Source organism: Drosophila sulfurigaster, chromosome X (assembly GCF_023558435.1).
Source record: "Drosophila sulfurigaster albostrigata strain 15112-1811.04 chromosome X, ASM2355843v2, whole genome shotgun sequence".
Classification (NCBI taxonomy): domain Eukaryota; kingdom Metazoa; phylum Arthropoda; class Insecta; order Diptera; family Drosophilidae; genus Drosophila; species Drosophila sulfurigaster.
The window spans coordinates 11,970,660-11,986,309 of NC_084885.1; the positions used below are offsets into that span (position 1 = coordinate 11,970,660).

General features: G+C 44.0%; 5 protein-coding genes across 5 annotated transcripts; 4 read left to right on the forward strand and 1 right to left on the reverse strand.

Moving 5' to 3' along the window:
• Nucleotides 1-301: 301 nt before the first annotated feature.
• Nucleotides 302-1,473, reverse strand: LOC133847669 (sepiapterin reductase). The gene has a single exon (XM_062282849.1). It carries the CDS (start codon nt 1,347-1,349, stop codon nt 534-536), a length of 816 nt encoding a protein of 271 aa, XP_062138833.1. The 5' UTR covers nt 1,350-1,473; the 3' UTR covers nt 302-533.
• Nucleotides 1,474-4,252: 2,779 nt separating this feature from the next.
• On the forward strand, nt 4,253-6,277 carry LOC133848428 (uncharacterized). Its single transcript, XM_062283986.1, has 4 exons — nt 4,253-4,426; nt 4,495-4,683; nt 5,391-5,497; nt 5,559-6,277. Exons 1-4 carry the CDS (start codon nt 4,370-4,372, stop codon nt 6,082-6,084), a joined length of 879 nt encoding a protein of 292 aa, XP_062139970.1. The 5' UTR covers nt 4,253-4,369; the 3' UTR covers nt 6,085-6,277.
• A 1,020-nt stretch (nt 6,278-7,297) lies between these two features.
• On the forward strand, nt 7,298-9,209 carry LOC133848430 (uncharacterized). Its single transcript, XM_062283987.1, is given in 4 exon segments — nt 7,298-7,782; nt 7,854-8,170; nt 8,172-8,398; nt 8,445-9,209. Coding segments are annotated over 4 exon segments (1,527 nt in total). The 5' UTR covers nt 7,298-7,439; the 3' UTR covers nt 9,085-9,209.
• A 1,997-nt stretch (nt 9,210-11,206) lies between these two features.
• On the forward strand, nt 11,207-12,770 carry LOC133848470 (putative uncharacterized protein DDB_G0277255). Its single transcript, XM_062284062.1, has 2 exons — nt 11,207-11,446; nt 11,541-12,770. Exons 1-2 carry the CDS (start codon nt 11,372-11,374, stop codon nt 12,642-12,644), a joined length of 1,179 nt encoding a protein of 392 aa, XP_062140046.1. The 5' UTR covers nt 11,207-11,371; the 3' UTR covers nt 12,645-12,770.
• A 1,009-nt stretch (nt 12,771-13,779) lies between these two features.
• LOC133848471 (chorion protein S36) lies at nt 13,780-14,996 on the forward strand. Its single transcript, XM_062284063.1, has 2 exons — nt 13,780-13,940; nt 14,064-14,996. Exons 1-2 carry the CDS (start codon nt 13,893-13,895, stop codon nt 14,862-14,864), a joined length of 849 nt encoding a protein of 282 aa, XP_062140047.1. The 5' UTR covers nt 13,780-13,892; the 3' UTR covers nt 14,865-14,996.
• The last annotated feature ends 654 nt before the right edge of the window (nt 14,997-15,650 follow it).

Below are 15,650 nucleotides of genomic sequence, written 5' to 3' on the forward strand. Positions count from 1 at the left end.
TGTTTGCTGGCAACATCTCCACCTCTCTCTGTCTATTTCTCTATCTTAATTATGCCGTTGTTTTGAACGTGGGTCATGCGCCTCGCACTTTTTTCTTTTACTCTGTTGCTGAGCCGGCGGCAATCGCGATTGCGTCTTATCAATGATCATGGCTGCTTGTCTGTGAATGGTTCAACGGCTGCTGCGCTTACACCAAGAAAGCGAGAGAGAGAGAGAAGCGTGCGATACTGAGATGAGAGATTCCCCAAGAGCAGAATTTGCCCCGTAACCAAGCCACCCAACAAGAAAAATAAATCAATGATTGTATGTGTTTCGTTTTCGTGTGTTCCGTTTCCGTTACACGTGCATTGCGCCATTTCGAGCACGAGAGTCGTCAGCAGTTGCCAAATTTTATTCATTTCCGTTGCAAGCAGTAGTTTCATAGTAAATTGTGTGTACAAATCGTCAGCCATGTTTACGTTCGCGTCTGCAGCAGTCCGTGTCAATGCGATCCACTCACAGGTTGGATGCATGGGCCACGACTGCGTTGCTACTCATAAGACAAATGTGTCATAGTAGTCGACATCGTGACCGGAGACAAAGGCCTTCTGCTCCAGTATGTTGATCAACTTGAGTGTCGATTGCAATGGCTGCACACGTGGCAGCACCTTCTTCTCCTTTTGATGATCCATGCCGCCCAACAGCTGCTCGGGATCCACAATGTTGCCGTTAATGTCCAACTGCGTGTCGTGGGTCTTGAAGAGTCCCGCCGCATAGCTGAGCACATGGACATTCGAGCGCTGCTCCTCGGCAGCCATGGCACGGAAATACATGTCCCGCGCCCTCTTGCAGGAGCACAGCAGCGTGTTGAAGATCAGCGGACGCACCTGCAGCGACGATGTCACATTGATCACCAGCTTCTCGATGCCAGCCAGCTGCTTGGCGCGCAACCAGCGCTGATTGAGCGCCACCGGTGCCATCAACTGACGCTCCACATAGGCGTTCCACTCCTTCGGGGACTGCGGCTCGATCAGCACATGGGTCGCAGCATCGCCCTCGTTATGCACAATGATGCTGCGCTGGAAGCATCCCTTCGAGCCATTCTTCTCCAATATCTGCTCCATCAGTTGCTCCGCATCGATCAATCGTTGTCCCGTAAAGATTTGCACCGCATCCGGTTGCACTTGTTGTTCGCTCAGCAGTTGAGCGAGCGTTTGCAATTGCTCCGGACTCTCGTCGAGCAGCAGAGCCACCGAACCGGCGGCCAGGCGACCGCAGAGCTCCTGGGCAAGCGTCTGGCCAAGCGGATTGGAGCAACCGCTCAGCACCAGAAACGTGGGCACATTTAAATCCATTCTCTTTGCTGCCATTTCTAAGTTGTTGTTTAGTTGTTTTTTGTTGAAGGATGTCAACTTGGGAAGTACTAAGAAGATGCTCCGACTGCAGAAGCGCTGCTGTTGTGTTCACTTTGGACTGTACAATTGTACTAATCCGATGAGTTCGCTTTCGATTGACAGCTTGACTCGGTGCCGGTGCCTGGGCTGATAAGCGTCTCATCTATACTATATATTCGATTTATATGGGAACATTTCAACTTTGTGTCGCTTGTGAGACGGAATCGACTTCAGTTGCGACTCGACTGTACTATCTCTTGAGTCTGAGTCTAGGGGTTTTCTCCCACACTCAGCTCGTCGTCACCGTCACCGTCGGCCACGAGTCGTGTTTTCGATACCCACCTAAAAGCTGCAAGGGGTAAAAGGGTATGCCAACCCATGTCCGTTTGTCAATTCGATCACTCCGAAAGTTTTATATATAGAATTTAAGTTGGAATACAACCTTGCTCCAACATAAATGATTTTTTTTCGTCTTGTATTGATTGGGATATTTATTTATTTGTTTTTATGCCCAGTCCTGCAAGTTAAAACTTTATTTAATCTATTAAGTTTAAGAATATTCTGCTACTATGATATTCTAATAACTATTTATTGAAAAAGATAGTTATATCATTTAAGTTTTACACCAGACAAGCAACATAAATAATTGTAGCACTTTTGAGTTTTAGTACTTTAGTTTTATAAGTTCGCCGACGCTTTTAACTTACGGTCGATATCAATTCCGATATATCATTAATCGATTTTTATATATTGAATGGCTTTGTAGCTTTTAATATGCAATTTCCAACACTCATTCATACAGCAATTTCCAACACTCTTTTTAATTGGTTATCTTTGATTGCAGATAATTTGTAGGTTTAATTCCACATCATTACTTTGCTTTTAATATTCTTTAATTGTTTCTTTTTTAGTTATTTGAGGATTAAGTATTTAAGGTGTTTTCTAGTTTATATTTACTCTCAGTAGAAATCGTATTTTTGCCAAGGGGAGTATCTCAGAGTCGAGCCCACCTAACTGTCGCTGTCTCACTTGTTACGTCTGCCGCATAATGATGATAATCGAACTTGCTGGACTTGGCTCTGTTGCCGTGCGCATCCATAGAGAGCCATGACCGTGGTCACTTGTAATTGCCCAACGTGGTCCCAATCATTTCTGCACACGCGCTCAGCTGCTGATCGTCTCATCTGGACATCTGCAACTCTCACTTTGGGGGTCTCCATCTACATACATATGTACATATATTATAGATGGCTGAGCATAAAGTTTATTTTTCATTCCTCATAATTAATTAAACGTAGACATGCTCTTCGCCTAGCAAGCGTATTTAATATTCGACTTGATGTAGTTTTCTTTTCTTACTTGTATTCACTGACTTTTTCCGGACTAGACAATGTGGCGCATAGTTTTTAACCAGAAGCCAGATAACTTGTATACAAAGAAAATAAGCGAAATTGTTGTTTGGTTTTATAAAGATTGTAATAACATGCTGTTGAGATTAGGCATTTAGTGATTGATTCAATGTTGCAGTTTCAAAACTGCAAAATCGATGGATTTTTTTTTTTTTTTGTAAACAATATTTGCATAATAGAATTAGAGATTAGAAATGAATGAATTCAAATCAGTCTATTATATTATATAATTGAACTGCAGAACAGAAACAAAAAAAAGGTTCAATATGTGTATTATTCCCATTTCTCTGACTTATAAATAAACAACGTAATATCAAATCACACGTTTTCAAATATAATCGAAAACTGTTATTTCGATTAATGCACAACGGACTTTAGACTTTCGATAGAACACGCTTTGGGGTTATCGATAAGCGACTATGTATCGACATTTGAAAACTCAACAAGTGCAAGTGAAACTATTTGAAAACAATAACAAATTGTGGTAAACAATGCGTAGCTTTTTTGTGCATAAACATAAATTAGGTTAATGGCGAGACAAACGGGAATCTCACAGACGTTGTCGTTGACCCAATTTACTTGTCGAGCGATAGGCAAATTGGGAGCAAAATTAATCGCATTAATTTGCAAGAACTTTTCACTTAGTTTTGGCGACAACAACAGCGCAGTTGACGTCGACGTCAGCGTCGCCGTCATCGTCGGCAGCGACAGCGGCGATGTGACAGCGAGAGCAGAACGTTAGCGATATGAATTTCATGGAATTTGCAATGTTGTGTTTATCAAAAACTGCATCCCACAACCAAAATCCCACTCGACACTAGTCTTTTCGTTTTTGGACCACATCGAGCACGTGCAGCAGAGCGAGCGAAAGTGGCAATGCACCATTTGAACCTAGGTGTTTAACCCTGGACAAGTGGAAAAGCGAGGAAAGCTTCGTGTCTCTCTCTCTCTCTCTCTGTCTCTCATTGGTGATGTTTGCCAATGCGATGCCGAATTTCATTTAACGTGAATCGCACTCAGCGCAATGAGAATGAGCGCAGAAGCACATGGCTTAAGAACACCAACAAAAGGTAAGTGATTGACGTTAAAATACCCGCTGTGAAAAATATTATTTGTGAGCAAAGCAAATGCAATTATAATTTGTCACATAAAATGCATTTATATACATAGGTTCTAAATTAGAAACCACAATTTATACTAAGCATGCATAAAATGCTCCCTTATAATTGAATTTTTCTTTAAACTCAAAATTCAAAACAGAATTATTATTTTTAAGATTTTATAAGTGATAACTATTGACTATGGTGTAATTCATTTTGTTGCAAAAACATTTCAAATGGGTAACAGAAATCTTTAGTTATTTTCAACCAATGTTTGATTTTGCCCATCATACCCTATGATCACTATGGCTCTCGGGTATTACAAGTAAAGTCGTCTCTAGTTCAACTTGGGGTATAAAACGTGTGGGCCGCTGCTGTGTCAATTCAAACGTTTAACGAGTGCAGAACACAACAGCGACAGCACGCGACAATCGATAATCGCCCAGTACACCACCAAAACAAAAACATAAATAAAATAACTGTGAAAATGCATGCCTGCAAATTGCTGTTGACTTTGCTGCTTGCGCTGCACTGCTTGCAAGGCGTAAGTGCGAAAGTGTTGTCGCCAGATGGAGCCACCTGTAACTTGAGTGTTGTTTTATGTTTTTGCAGCTTTTGGCCGCCTGTGTGTGTTCGGAGAAGGGCACGGATTACTGCCAGAGCTGTCAGGGTCCGACAATAGTGCGTCCCAAGCCGCGTTACTACGAGCCCAGCGATGTGAACTTATCGCCAATTGGCGATAACTGCTGGTGCAGCAAGCAACTGATCGAGCCCGCTCAGTTGCCCAAGACGTGTGGCAAAGTACGTGAGCTCTTTCAATATGTGCACGCGTTTAACAATCTCTTGAGCCGTCGCATGCTCGAGGGCGCCATCGAGGCCAAAACGCTGGCGGCACAGCGTCTGGCCGAGCGCTTGCAGCGTCTGCAGCGCATGGGGCAAGTGGAATGCCACCAGCGACGTGGCGTCCAAATGCTGCCGCCGCCCAGCTACGGCTACGGCTATGGCCTGTGATTAACCAACACCCCAGTGGGATAACCAACTATATAACGAATATGATAGACTTAAGTTACCTCGCCCCCAGTACTAATAACCAGCTTAATAACCAGCACACACAAATCACATACATATGTCGAGCATCCTCTTTGATCGATAACGATAACAATAACAACAGTAACAGTAAATAGTGAAGAGTGAAGAGTAAGAAGAAGAACGAGAGCACGCTGTGTTTCCGCATGCGCGTGTTATCAGAGGCCACCAGCATGGGCAGTAATAGGCCAACAGCAGCAGCGTTGAGCTAACGCGTCATCATCAAGAATAACAACCGCATCATCATCATCATCATCACCATCATCGTCATCGTCATTAGCAACATGCTGCCGTCTCGCTTGCCCACCGTCGTCATCATCATCATCATTATCGTGTCGTACGTGCGCAAGTAGCATCAACAATCTGCATGCCAAGATAGAAGAGCTCCGACACTTAATTTCGATATTCCATCATTTCCACAGAAGACGCCATGCAAACCCACCTGCGGCTGCCAGCAGAGCGACAGCGGCGATAGTAGCTACACTAGCTGCAGCAGCAGCAGCAGCAGCTCCAGCTCCAGTTATGATAAGTGAGTGTAAAAATATGCTAGCTATGATTTCTCTAGCTAATCCCCATCTCTTCCCCTACAGCATTGCGTACGCTGCGGAAAAGTCACAGGACAACAGTCCAGCTGCGGATCCCATCAGCGTTGGATTAGCTGCCCAGGCGGGCAAGGCGATCAATGTCCCTGAAGCAAAGTTGGCCTATGGCTTTGCCCAGAAACCGGTGGATGGACAGCAGAAGGTCTTCTTCTCCAATGTGCCCGAGGAGAATCTGTTCAAGCTGAAGAGCGAAGTGATTACGCTTAAGAAGCGCACCTATGCCGCCAAGGAAGAGGAGGAGGAATACGTTGAGGAGGAGGAACAGGACAGCACCGGCGATGATGATGACGTGCCGCAGCTGACATACAAACAGTTGGGCTACATTACCGAACAGTACAAGAATCCCAAGTTCAAGAAGATCACCTCCAGCAAATCATCATACTCCAGCAGCAGCGACAGCGATAGCTACGGCAAAGTGGGCGGCAAGGTGTCCGTCGACTGTGGCTTCAAGCCCGGACGCGTCACCTCGTATCGCAGTGCACGACGCCAGGAGCTGATGAGCGATAGCTATTAGGATTAGCTACTTCTCTCTCCCACTGTACATAATTGTAAATGAGTTTAGTTCGTTGATTAGTTGGATGGATGGATGTATTAGAATAATTGCTTAGCAAATTCAATTGTAGACACTTTTGCACCCAAAATTTTATTATAGGAAAATACAAATTCACGGCATAATCCGTTAAAGATACCAAACACAATTTTGTGTGATAAATAATGTTTGTTTATCAATAACTTCAAGAGCAAAAAAAAAAAAAAACGGTTTGTAGCTCGTTTGACACTCAGTTGAAAATGATGACTGAGCCAAACTTTTATTTCCAAGAACTGTACGCCCGATAAACATAACTTTCTGATCACAATGAAAACAACAAAAAATGAAGAAAACAAACTGCACGCGAGTGTGCTCGACTTTAAGATACCCGTTACACATTTCAAAGGGAATATAGGAAGAAGCTGCACTTAGTATTATAAGATTGCTAAATTTAATTTGCCGATTGTCTTCAAATTTCGACAATCTTCTTAAAATTAATCATTATCGTGTATTCTGAAAGTTAGTTTAAAAACTCAGTTCATCAACATACCTTCTAACTTATAGCTTAGCGGGTATAATGCGTGAATGAATGCGATAAGCAAAGAAACGCCATTAACTGCAGAATTTGTAATCTACACTTTTTTTGCCCTAAAAGTATACAACGCTTTTAAGCCAGCGAGCGAAGAACGATTGAATGAATTAACTCAATGCAAAAATTCACAAGAGCAGAAAGCAAAAACCAAAAGTTGCGGGCTGTTATTGATAATAATCGATTGGTCAGGCCAATCGATAGCTTTGCACAGTGAAAGATGGCGTCGGTGGGTAGCAAGCAAGCAGTGCCAAGCAGTGCAGCTGAAGCAATTATTTATTTTAATCCCAAGTGCAAGTGCAAGTCCAACAAGTGCGGCTTTCGGCACTGAAATCAGAAATCAACGAACGCTGGAAACATGACTTTTGACTGAAAACATCGCAAGAGCAAAATAATTTGAAAAGGTCAGCAGCAGCAACAGCAACAGCAACAAATACGACAACAACAAAAGCAATAACTTAGAGCTCTGCATATGAGAAAAAACACTGTTCAAGTTCAAGTTCAAGCAACGCGCGCAGTCGTCGTCGCTGCTTGCCACACACAACAAACAGCAGCAGCAGACAGACAGCAGCGAGTGCTCCAGACGTGGTTGTTTTGGGGCTGCGTGAGAGATTGCACTGGATGGGTGGCAAAGACGATATAAAGAATGCGACGGTCCAAGTTTTGGCTAGTAGCCAGAACGTTCGACACCAAAGCAGACCGCCACACACACATTTGATACCGATAACGATACACCACCGATAAAATAATAATGCTAACATTACAATCGATCACAGTGGCATTGACGCTGCTGATGCTGGCCGAGATTAGAACGTTGGCCGCCCCAGCACCCGTTCAAGTGATCTACACCGGTGACGAGGGCTGCGCTTGCCCCACCAAACTGGGCTACCAGTTGAATGTGCCCAACCCGCCCAAGCCAAAGAAATACGAGGGCGGCGACTACGGTTATCGTGTGGAGAAACCCGTGCAGACCAAGGCCAAGATCAGCTACAGTTTCGATTTCACTGTGGAGCAACCGCGCACTCCGGTGCCACCCAAAAACAAGCCATCGAAGCTCTATGCCAAGGTGGATCGCATTGCCGTTCACAAGTCGGGTGAGTCTCCTCAGTCGAGTTGAGTCGACTAAAAATTTGCTCACTCTCCTCTTCTTTCGTTTCTCTTTTAGATTGTCGTGCTGCCCAGAAGTCTAGCTGCAGTTGCAGCAGCTGCTCCGCTGACAAGCCAAGGTACGTAACCCCGCAGATCAATTCGAGTACGAATGCGAATGCGATTCGTCGTCGTCGCGATCTCAGCTCACATGGTTCGTTGTTGCGCAAGCGTTTGATGCGCCAGCAGCAGCTGCAATCGCGTCCAGCTCGCTACGTCAAGTACTATCACAAGGACCTCGATATGTCCCCAGAGCAACAGCACAAGATGCGTCTCTTTGGCCTGCTGCCCGCTGCGGTGCCAGAGATCGCAGCCAAGCGTAAGACCAAAAAAAGCCACCGTGTTGAGTGCCAAGCACAGCAAACGCTGGCCCGGCTTTGGGACGCGTCGCAAGCGCGACATCAAGGGTGAGTACGATCTGCTGGAGCAGGAGCGTGCCAAGATGGATCTGACGGCGCCCGAGATCATCCAGTTCATGCCCGAGACGCTCAATCCGAACTTTAAGCGCGGTCAGTGCCATACAGGAGGCGGTTGTTGTGGTGCCATCACAGCCAGCGCACCGCCGCCCCCCCGAGACCACCGAGACCGAAGCGAGAATACGCGTGAGCAGCACCGAACAACCCAACAACGAACAGTCCGAGGCGGAGCAAGCCGAGACGGATGTGGAGCAACCATCACTGGTCAACTCGATACCTGCAAAGCGTTCAGCGCTCAGCTATTATCCGGAGCATCAGATACCATCGCCATTGGCCGGATCGTACAATGAGTACAAGTTCGTTGATGACTCGCAACTGCGTAGCTTGCTGTCGACCACCTCGGTGCCCGATCCGCTGGAGCAGAGCTCGACGCCGCTGCAATTTGCCGGCGATCTGGAAGCGATCCATCGGCGCGGCATTGGCAGCGGTTATCCGGTGGAGCATGTGGCGGACACTCAACTCGATAGCATCATCTCGGGCATTGTGTATCAGCACCCGGACTACGCTAATCCCCAGTCGCATTACGGTGGCTCGCTGGTGGATCCCGAGCCGGTGCAAAAGAAGCAAACCACCGATTTTCTCAAGAAACTGATCGATGGTCGTCTAGGTGGTTGGGGCTTTGATACGTCCACCGAACCGGAATCGGCTGTGCGAGCCGATTATTCAACGACGCCATCGAAGACCTACGGCTTCAATACTCACTCCCACAACGGGTATAATGTGGAATCGTATAATGTGCCGCCGATAAGCGATTATCTGCGTGCCTGGTTCTAGAATCTCTCTGTGGGATCCACTTGTAATATAATACTACTATAGATATATAGTTCTCTAGTTTTAACTATAAAGAAACCTTTAAAATACAACCACAAAAAAAAGAGAAAAAATACGAAACAAAAAATTAATGGAAAATAATTGTTGGCGTTTTCTTTATTTCGTATATTTCAGTTACGGCTACTCTTCTGGTGGCTATGGCTATGGCTCCGATTCCAATTCCGATTCCGGTTCTTCTGGGTACTCAAGCTAAAGCACAAGCAGACGAGACGATGAAGAAGAAGAAGAAGCAGACGTAGATGAGGCAATGGGCAATTTGGGCCAAACGACAATCGAGTCCGAATTCTGCTGAGCCAGGCACAAAGATTGCAGATTGCAGATTGCAATTAGGCCATTGGCCCACTTCAACATCTGCCCTCTCTCTCTCTCTCTCTCTGTACATATGTACATATATACATACTCGTATTTATGCATTTGTCTATATTTTTGTTAATTGTATTTATTTAACTCACTTTTTCTTTACCTTTCTGTCCGTTCGTCTACTCTTTCTACCTCTTTGTTTTTTCGGTGTCTCGCTGTCTCGAGTGCGTTTTCTGTCTACGTTTCATCTTTCCATTTCTGAGCTGCAGCTCCACAAATTGTTCAATAAACTGTTTGCATTAAAATATGCTTATTGTTATTATTATTTTTATTTTTTATTTTTTTGTGTCTAATTTTGAATGCAACCTTGTTTTAATTTAACTATGCGAGTTGCTTGTGAAAATGTTTTTTGGCTTTCGAAATATTTTATGAAATTCCTTTTCTGTTGACAATCACAAAAATGTTTGAATAATATTATCTAATATTTAAAGGGCTGCTTAAGTGATCTACTTCAAAGAATACCTTCCTTTTCTTTTTTAAGAAATTCTTTAGTAACTGGAATTAAATTATATTGATTCTATATATTTTTATTATTAAATAACATTGAAGAAATATAGAAATTTTTATATTGATTCCATTTATTTTTATTATTCAATAATTTTGAATAGTAAATGCATTTAAATTACATTGATTTTTTATTTAATAACTTTCAAGAACCAAAGAAATTTCTTGTAATTGGAACTAAATCACTTTAGTTCTATTTATTTTTATTATTTAATAACTTTGAAGTGTTGAATTGAATTTGTTAAAATTTTGTTTAAAGGAAAGTTAGCGAAAGCAAATATATCTGAAATCATTTTTGCATAGCTGAAAAATCTTCTAAATTAAATTTTTTTTAATATCTTATAATCTTTAATAAATTGTTTCTATTCTATATATATAAGTTCTATAATTTGTATTACAAAGTTCAGCAACATTCATTTTAAGCTGAAGAACAACACTCAAATTGTCGCTCAAAAAATGCAAGAAATTTTATTGTCGATAATTTTACAGTAGGTAAAAGAAGTTTTGAGTTGAGGTCTTGCAAATGGGTATTACTCGTATTTCCTGATATTTGCAGATAGAAAAACACATTGCTGTTGATGAAGTAACTAATTCTTAAGTTACTTTTGTCAATCTTGTTGCTGTAGCTGTAGCTGTGGCTTGACAATCGTGCTCTTTTCTTTTCTTGGTTCACTTTTTGACGGAAGTCGAAATACAAGACATTCCCACAGTGTAAGCAAAGTAGTAATAACATACTATATATGAACAATTCACTAGCAGTTGCAAAAGTTATTAACAATCAGCATTGAGTCGAGCTGCGATGAATGTAAAGTGCACAAAAAAAAGGATTGCTGATTGCTTTGTTTTCCAGATATGTACGAGTATTTTATTATTGTTTCTGTTTTTTTTTTGTGTGGAACAGTGGAATGGATCGCTGGTTCCGCGTACAGTTGCCGCCAAAAAGCGAAATCCGGAAATGGCCGCCATTTTGTGTGTGTGTGTACAATGGAGAATGGAAAAAAAGCGATCATCAATGACATAGTTGTAATCGTAATTCTCTCTCACGCTGTCACTATAATTCTCTCTCTTGCTCTCTTTATTGGGGTGAAAGTTGCATTCATTGAGAGCGTGGAGAGCAGAGAAGATTCTTGGATTTTCAGTGACCCTGGGTCGGCTGACGCATCAAGACGCATTGAAGGTTGTTGAGCGCTCGATGATGCATCTGATATGTGATCGCAGATCACGTCTTGGCAAAGCGCACACCTCACGCAAGCCGAGTATTTAAGTCCAGTTCGTGGCGGACGCTGGCTTCAGTTGGTCGATGCCCGTGAGAGCAGCTTTGAGCAGAGACGCACACACACACACACACACGTAGAGATTTGGAACAATGGGCGCGCCTGCCAACAGTGTTTGGCTGCCGCTAATGCTCATGGCGATGATGATCAGCATGGCCACGGCTCAGGTGAGCAACTCTCTCTCTCTCTCTCTCTCTATGTCTCTCTCAATCAGCTGGTGAAACATTGAATATATTGGAGTATTTCGCATCTTCTTCTTAGAGCAATGATACGTCTGCAAATAGCAATGCAATGGATGGCAGCATTTCCACCACCAGCATTGCCCCAGATCTGGTGGTTAGCGGTGATCTGAGTAAAGCCGCTCGTGTCGAGCAGCTGAGCTCCGAGCTGGAGCCCAACATGGTGAGCGACGAGAGTGCAGCCGATGCGAATGGTGGCGAAAGGAATCCAAAAAGGGATGCGAATGCGATGAGCACGCCCAAGAGCACCGAGGGTCAGTACGACGTGATCGATGTGATGGCCGCCACCAGTGCGGGTGTGGGCAAGCCCAAGAGTGGCCAGACCACACGCATCTATACCACGGGCGATGTCAACGATGATTTCTGGCTCAAGCATTTGGGCGATGACTTCAAGCATGCGATACATCTGCAGGTGGGCGGCACCAACGATGACTACAATCGCATCATCAACCAGACGAGCAGCGGCGGCGTGCACGAGGAAGTGCATCATGAGTACTTGCCGGGAGCAGAGCGGCCGCCAGAGGTGCAACAGCAGCAGCAACAACACCAACAGCAGCAGCAACAGCAACAATTTGCACAACCGAATTTGATCAGTCAGCTGAGTCTCGATGGCGAGGCGATGGCGTTGAAGCAGAATTATTTGAGGCAACAGGAGCAGCTGCGTTATGCGCAGGCGAATGGTTACGCAACCCAACACAGCTCACGCTACACACACACACACAACAACAACAACAATAACAGACGCATGCAAAGTCAGCAGCAACACACACACACATACGTTACACACCAACAACAACAACAACAGCCAGAGTTACACTTACACCAACACTCACACACACGCACACGCAACAAATCGCGCCATTCACTGCGAAATCGTTACAAACAACAACAGCAGCAACCGCCGCCATCGAGCATCATCAACTCCAGCGAGGACACTTTGCATGCAGCTCAATCGCAGGCCACGCCCACCTCTGCCGCTTCACCCAACAGCAGCAGAGGCAGTTCGTTGCGAGGCGACGATGCCGCCCACAATGATAATCCACTGCCATTTAAGTCACCATTCAATGACTACGGCAGTCGGCCCACCCGCGATCTCACCTATTTGCTCTACAAGCGTGGTCTCTGAACACACACACACACACACACACTCATACACAAACACACAGCCCTATTGCCTAAGCTAGCCATCTAGAACATATTTATTTACACATAGTTGCTCATAAAATAAATGAAGACGAAAATACAAACAAATTGGCATTCATCTCTTATTTCAGTCACGATTGGACACAAAACTCACGTAATCGAGTTTCGCAGTTGTGCAAATGGCTGCCGCGCCCATGAAAGTGTACTAGATAACGATAGACAATGCGTTAGCAGGATCTGTTATCGATAATTGCAAACTGAGTAATCGAGGCTGCCAAAGCGTTTATTCTTTGACTTATTTAAAAAGTAATTGCAATACATTTATGTTTAAAGCACTAATCTTTAAATTAACTGCAATATGTAGAATTCTTATCAGATTTAAACAGCTGCACTTTGCACTTGCAATTAAGCTTTGTAATCGAATAAGTGGAGTTGAGAATTTAACAACACTGTTTTTTTTTGTCAGTTAGGCTCATACAATTTCTTCGTGCTGTGCGTTAAATAAAGTTATAAACACATATGAATACTTTAGTTAATACAATTAATGGTAAAACATTTCAAAGCTGAGCATAAACAACAAATTATCTGTCTTCGTAGATTTCATTTGTGGTATCAGTGTCGCATTCATTGGCAATCTGCATTTTATTGTTGATAGCAATTAATCAAAAAAAAAATTAATAAATCAACTCAAATAGAGCCGAGTTAGTTAAGCGCGCTTTAATTGTCACTGCGTTGCACTGCGTGGATTTAGCCAATTGATGATCGGCTGAAGACTGCGAGCATCGGCTGCTGATAAATAGAAGTACAAGTTGACAGGCAGCCAGCAGACTGAGATCGTGGCAGCCACAGCCACAGCAACAGCAACAGCAAGCAGCCAGAACAATGAGGGAGAAGAAAAAAACATACAAGCAAACACATATGTACATGTGTGTACACACACACACACGCACACTCATACACACAGAAGACAGCAGCTAAAGTAGAGAAGCAACGACAACAATTTGAAATCGGAAATGGAAATGAAATCGGTGGCTTGGTTGCTGGCGGCTGCAATGGCATCGCAAAGATCACGTAGTTAGGGGGGTCGTGCATGGCGGTCGCAGCAATGTGAGTGCGATATAAAAGCGCATCGATGTGGCGCATAGGCCGCTATAAAGAGCTAGCACATCGACGATCCGACGAGCAGTAGACATCTGAGAGCTGACACTCATCACGCATCACACCACACAACATGCAACTTGGTCTTTGGTTTGGGCTTTTCGCCGTCGCCGCCGCACCGGTATGTCTCAAAGCAAATCTTCCCACACACACACAAACACACACACACACTCCACTCTCCACACAACTCTCCAAAAATGCATAGACTCATTCTCTTCAATCTTGGTTTGTGGCATTCTTACAGCTGGTGAGCGCTAATTACGGTTCATCTGGTGGTGGTCAATATCTGCCCGGAGGTCCATCGGCCGGTCTGGAGGAGTATGTGAATGCTGCCACCGGTGGCAATCAGCCATCGTCCAACCAGCTGACCGCCCAGGCTGAGATTCAGCCCTCCCCCGAGGAGGCACGTCGTCTGGGTCGCGTCCAGGCTCAACTCCAGGCCCTCAACTCGAACCCCACATACCAGAAGCTGAAGAACTCCGAGGATATTGCCGAATCTCTTGCCGAGAACAATCTGGCCAGCAACATCCGTCAGGGCAAAATCAATGTGGTCTCGCCCCAGTTCGTTGATCAGCATTTGTTCCGTTCTCTGTTGGTGCCATCGGGCCACAACAACCATCAGGTGATTGCCACACAGCCTCTGCCACCAATCATTGTGCACCAGCCCGGCGCACCACCAGCCCATGTGAACAGCGGCCCACCGACTGTGGTGCGCGGCAATCCCGTCATCTACAAGATCAAGCCCTCGGTCATCTATCAGCAGGAGGTGATCAACAAGGTGCCCACACCTTTGAGCCTTAACCCCGTCTACGTCAAGGTCTACAAGCCAGGCAAGAAGATCGAGGCTCCTCTGGCCCCAGTTGTTGCTCCCGTCTACAACCAGCCACAATCGTACAACCAGCCCCAATCCTACCAGCAGCCCCAATCCTATGGCTCGCCCAGCTCCTCGGCTGCCAGCGCTGCCTCCAGCTCCGATAGCTACGCTGCCGGCGCTGACTCTCCTCTGTATGCCAGCCCAGCGCCCTATGGCTCTCCCAGCTATTAAGTGGGGTGCGTGAGAGTGCGAGTAGCGCACAGCGCTGCCATGCAATCGAGCAGTCCTGCCAACCTGGCGGATGATTAATTTAAACATTTGTTTTTTTTTTTGAATGCAAATAAAAAAAAGCCTAAAATATAATTACAATTTGTGTTTTTTCTCACTTAATACACACACACATATATATATATATATATATTATATATAATTTACAGATTGATATATATTGAGTATATAGAACATAGAATAAACGAGGCCAAGGTCAAAGACCCGTTTTAAGCAGTCGAGTAATATTTGAGTTTTCAGCAGTTTTACGCTTGATCAGTTGCAGTTGCCAGTTTTAGAAATTCCGCTGGCATTTGCGCTTTCTGCAATTTTATAGCTGACAGACAGCTGAAGAAAACTCTGTTGACTCCCATAGAACTTGATTCCACACACTTTATCGAGACTGTTCCAAATTCAATAAGAAATTTCCATTCGCTTTTCGTTGAGTTGACGTGATAACGAAATGACATGAGAATACATTTATTCTAGATAAATAATAATTTATGTATATCACAATATATAATCATATTCTAAATTAATTGCATTATTAATAATTAAAGGGTTTTGGTATTTATAACACATAGTTTTCAATTAAGTTAATTAGACATTATCTGCTTAAGTAATCGTGTTTGTTATTTAATTACATTGAGCAATAACCAGAAAGATTGGTTCAATTATTGCTTAATTATTTATTGTATAAACACTTTACTTATGACAGCAAATTAAAGTTGTTTATAATAATATATAATT

What these genes read in the sequence shown, in the direction of transcription:
- LOC133847669 (XM_062282849.1), bottom strand. Translation starts at nt 1,349, where the DNA reads ATGGCAGCAAAGAGAATGGATTTAAATGTGCCCACGTTTCTGGTGCTG.
- LOC133848428 (XM_062283986.1), top strand. Translation starts at nt 4,370, where the DNA reads ATGCATGCCTGCAAATTGCTGTTGACTTTGCTGCTTGCGCTGCACTGC. An exon ending in TGCCCAAGACGTGTGGCAAA is followed by an intron (nt 4,684 to 5,390) that starts GTACGTGAGCTC and finishes TCATTTCCACAG; the next exon opens with AAGACGCCATGCAAACCCAC. An exon ending in TCCAGCTCCAGTTATGATAA is followed by an intron (nt 5,498 to 5,558) that starts GTGAGTGTAAAA and finishes CTTCCCCTACAG; the next exon opens with CATTGCGTACGCTGCGGAAA.
- LOC133848470 (XM_062284062.1), top strand. Translation starts at nt 11,372, where the DNA reads ATGGGCGCGCCTGCCAACAGTGTTTGGCTGCCGCTAATGCTCATGGCG. An exon ending in TCAGCATGGCCACGGCTCAG is followed by an intron (nt 11,447 to 11,540) that starts GTGAGCAACTCT and finishes TCTTCTTCTTAG; the next exon opens with AGCAATGATACGTCTGCAAA.
- LOC133848471 (XM_062284063.1), top strand. Translation starts at nt 13,893, where the DNA reads ATGCAACTTGGTCTTTGGTTTGGGCTTTTCGCCGTCGCCGCCGCACCG. An exon ending in TCGCCGTCGCCGCCGCACCG is followed by an intron (nt 13,941 to 14,063) that starts GTATGTCTCAAA and finishes GCATTCTTACAG; the next exon opens with CTGGTGAGCGCTAATTACGG.